Raw genomic sequence first — 3,726 nt, 5'->3', positions numbered from 1 at the left:
ATATATATATATATATATATATATATATATATATATATATATATATATATATATATATTCACCTTCATGTTTAAAATTTGTGGGAAGAAAAAAAAATTCCATTTGTCCTTGAAAAATATTGTAATTCTTGAAGTGTAATTGAAACCTTGAATTTCTTAGCGTCATATGGAAGTTATAAAAAAAAAACATCCAGCTCATAAAGTGTCAACTTTAATTATTTTGGTTAGAAACTGTATTCTTTTTTTTTTTTGCCACTTTGCGTCTCCACAGTATTTGCTGTGACCTTTTTCTATAATTTCTAGCCCTATTTTTGCAGTTTCAGTAAATGTACAACTTTTTAATACTTCATTCACACCCTCTCTGCCTCAATTGTATTAAAAGTTATTATAATTTCATGTCAATTTTAAAATACACTAGTTCATCAATTCCGTAAAAAAAAAAATTGGAATAAATTGACTATGTGTCTCAGGTTGCTGGTACAAATATTCAGAATCTTTGAGCTTTCTTCACATATTGTCATGTTTCAATACATTATTCACCGTCATATGTTAGCATTTTATGCAACAAGTCAAAAGAAAGTTGTTCTTTGTGTCCAGACTGGCTGGAGAGCCACAGAACTTTGATTAGACCATATAATCATATTATATCACAATCACATAAAATTTCAATTAAATATACTGGAATTTGTGGTTGCAACATGATTAATAGAAAACTGAACTGGAAATTGGTGACAAACTTAAAATCTCTCCATAAAGTCTGGAGAACTGCTGAACAGGACGGCTTCGGGAGATTAGGAGAGCATTATAGGAAAAAAAAAGGTTTGGTATTGACAGAATTTGGTCGTTTTCTGTGGCCTTATCAGGGCCTGAGGGCCACCTGTCAGAGGTAAAAGGTCAGAAACACATGTCCTACCTGTCTCTAGGGTCGATCCAGCTGGTGGACTGTTCAATGTGGTTGATGTAGTAAATTTTCCCATCAAAGTCTTTGGCTTCCTCCCAACCGTGTGGTAGTGGCAACTCCTTCCTCGGCATGTCAGGCGAGTCTCCATGTAATGAACTCTTCTCTAGGCAGAATCATAAGGAAGGGACACCATCGCTTTTCTCTGTCATCACCACCACCATCAACAAAAAACAAAACAAAAAAAAAACAACAGATCTTTACTTCCAAATCAGCAGGCCTGCTGCGGTTCGGATTATGCCATAATCCAGAATAATAATACACAGAAAAAGAATCTTAAAAATGAGAAGGATTTCAGAGGATGGACGTGGTCCAGGAGACTGCACTTGCTCACCAAATCATCAGCATCCGTCATTAAAGAAAATAAAAATAAAAATGCTTAAATTAATCCTTCACGGTTTTCCGATGTGGTTTCAAACTTGTCGGGAAACTTTCAGGCGGTCTGGTGGGAACTTTTTTCAGGTTAACTCCAATTACCCACGGTCCACAGAACACGCTCTTTTAACGACCACAAAACCGCCGTTTGGGCCACAGAAACCAAACAAACACGCGGATAAAACCACCACCGGGAAGGTAATGTCTCGGGAGCCTTGGTGTCTGCCGCCGCAAACGGTTCGGGCTGCGGATGGAGTTACTGAAAATTCCCCCTCACGGAGCTCCGGGGTTCTCCTCACCAGCAGGCCACCATGTTGATCAGCGGTAACCGAGGCTAGCAGCCAGCCAGCGGAGGAGGAGGGGTGGTGGGGACAGATACTCCGAGCCGCCCCGAGCGTGTCACAAAGAAGTACCGAGAATCTCCACGGCGGCTTAAATCCCGTAAATCCGGCGCAAACTTCCCGCTTGTCCAGTTAAAGTCTCCGTTCGAAGTGGGGGGAAACGGACAGGAGCTACGGCAGTAAAGTCTTTCCCTTAGTCCCGATCACTTCGGTGCACCGCCATAAAGCTGGCTGCGTTCACTACCAAATGCTTCCGGTTTAAAAATAAAACACCTGTTGATTAATCCAGCCCTTAAAAATAAAACATCCTGTTAAAATGCTCCTCTGGGCAATCCGTTAACTCATGAAAGATTATGTTTATAAATTTAATCTTGAAACATTAAATTATTTTTAAATCAGAAACACAAAGTATTACAAAAAATTTAAAAAGTGATGACAAAAGAGTAGAATTTTGTTCAATTTTGTTCAAAAATGTACATTTAAAATTTTACTTTTATTTTGTTGTTTTCGATTAATGTATTTGTTATTTCGATTTATCTGCTTTAAAAATCAAACAGGGGCGTCATTGTTACGTCTTTTCATTTTTAAAGTCCCATTTTTTATTGTTACTAAAATAATAAGTAAATTATAATGTATTCAAGTTATTTAAATTAAGCTATTTTTGATGGAACAGATGCCTATATGTTGTTTAATTATCTCTTTAATTTCAGCAAATTTTTCAATTTGCTAACATTTTTTTGTTATAATTTATTATACTATATCTATATTTTAATATGTATTCAAAACATATTTTCAAAAAATATGTTTTGTTGATTTCAAGTTGTATGACTACACAGCAAATTCAAAAGTGTTAAATGTTTTGGTGTTAGTAGACTTTGTGCAAAAGCAGAGTTAATTTTACTCTAATAGAGTCACTTTCTGTTTATGTAAGTCTGGGGTGTATATTATTAGTAGTTAAAATCCAGTGTTAAAACAAAGTGTTTCCCTATCAAATCTAGAGGTGTTAAAATGGAACCAATAACTCTTGACTTCTGAACTCTGAACTCCACCAGCGGCTCTAACACTGAAGGAGTTCATTCACTGCCTCCGCCCCAGAATCACAGATTCCCACCGAAGCGAAGCGACAGAAGCCAAGTCATTTCAGGACTATTTACTCTCCACATGTCTGAGTTATTTACTGCGCTTGGTAAGTTACTTTTTTTTCTGAGATGGTTTATAACTATTATTTTGAGTTGAGCTCAACCTGTATGATAGACGTCACGTTCGCCTCACGGCTCGTTGTTAGTTAGCATATTTAGCTTAGCATGCCGAATGTTAGCGGAGTATTTGTTGGAAAAATATCGAGCCGGTGAAGATTTAATCAAATTATGGGCTAACTTGAACAGATCCGTAATAATCTGGAGTATGTTTTTTCATGATGTTGAACGTTTACATGCATATTGGTCAGCTTTATCAACCTTTCTGATCGATTTTTTTTCCTTTGAAAAAATGTAAAAGGCTTTTTCACGTTGAGAGCATTATTCCCGCTGTTGTGTCTTCTTATATATGCTTTGCAGCATGTTTTAATCCTTTTATTGCCTTTTTGTATATATTAGAACCAGTCTGGTTGCGGATGAATCTCCAGTCGTCAGCCTAACCTCTCCCTCCCGATCCCTCCATGGATTCTTCGAAGATTCAAGCTCCAAAAATGATTATGTAAGTGTTAATATTTCTGAAACTCCACATTTCTGTAATGGAGGCTTGTTGTTAGAGTTGTAGTAAAAATGTATTCCTTCGCTCCATTTCTCATTGTTATGGTTTTTGTTTGTTATGATCCAGAGACCGACACTGGCTGTAGTACTCAGAGACTGAAGACGGTCCGATGCAGTAGAGGAGCATGTTGGTGTCTCCGGCCAAACGTCACGAACAGCCCAACAACCTGAAGACAATCTGTTAGTGATGGACATCTCTCTGGTGGAGTGCAGAGAGGATCTGTCTCTTATCAACAGAAACAGAAACTGGATAAGAAATGATGGATCTGAATATCAGGTTGGTCTGTTATGTACTGTACATA

The 3,726-nt window shown here is 37.3% G+C and overlaps 1 protein-coding gene and 1 long non-coding RNA gene across 4 annotated transcripts in view; one reads left to right on the top strand and one right to left on the bottom strand.

Annotated features, from left to right (window-relative positions):
- Window positions 1-1,906, bottom strand: part of wwc1 (WW and C2 domain containing 1) — a 58,523-nt gene extending 56,617 nt beyond the window's left edge. Inside the window, exons 1-2 of one of the 3 annotated variants that reach the window (XM_015060617.1) lie at window positions 1,292-1,906; window positions 913-1,102 (exon numbers count right to left, since the gene is read on the bottom strand). In XM_015060617.1, the coding sequence (XP_014916103.1) occupies window positions 913-1,031 (119 nt within the window). In that variant the 5' untranslated portion in view covers window positions 1,032-1,102; window positions 1,292-1,906. Of the gene's footprint in view, window positions 1-912 lie in introns of all 3 variants that reach the window. The other 2 variants (XM_015060618.1, XM_015060616.1) reach the window with 2 other exon arrangements.
- Window positions 1,907-3,013: 1,107 nt separating this feature from the next.
- LOC106964864 (uncharacterized) lies at window positions 3,014-3,719 on the top strand. Its single transcript, XR_001428517.1, has 3 exons — window positions 3,014-3,163; window positions 3,269-3,368; window positions 3,492-3,719. It is a non-coding gene; the product is annotated as an uncharacterized LOC106964864 (long non-coding RNA).
- The last annotated feature ends 7 nt before the right edge of the window (window positions 3,720-3,726 follow it).

The sequence above is a fragment of the Poecilia latipinna genome, unplaced genomic scaffold, assembly GCF_001443285.1.
Source record: "Poecilia latipinna isolate Pla-1442-1.1 unplaced genomic scaffold, P_latipinna-1.0 Scaffold1730, whole genome shotgun sequence".
Taxonomy (NCBI): Eukaryota; Metazoa; Chordata; class Actinopteri; order Cyprinodontiformes; family Poeciliidae; genus Poecilia; species Poecilia latipinna.
Note: the sequence above shows the minus strand (reverse complement) of the source record. Positions and strands in the feature narration are given on the sequence as shown.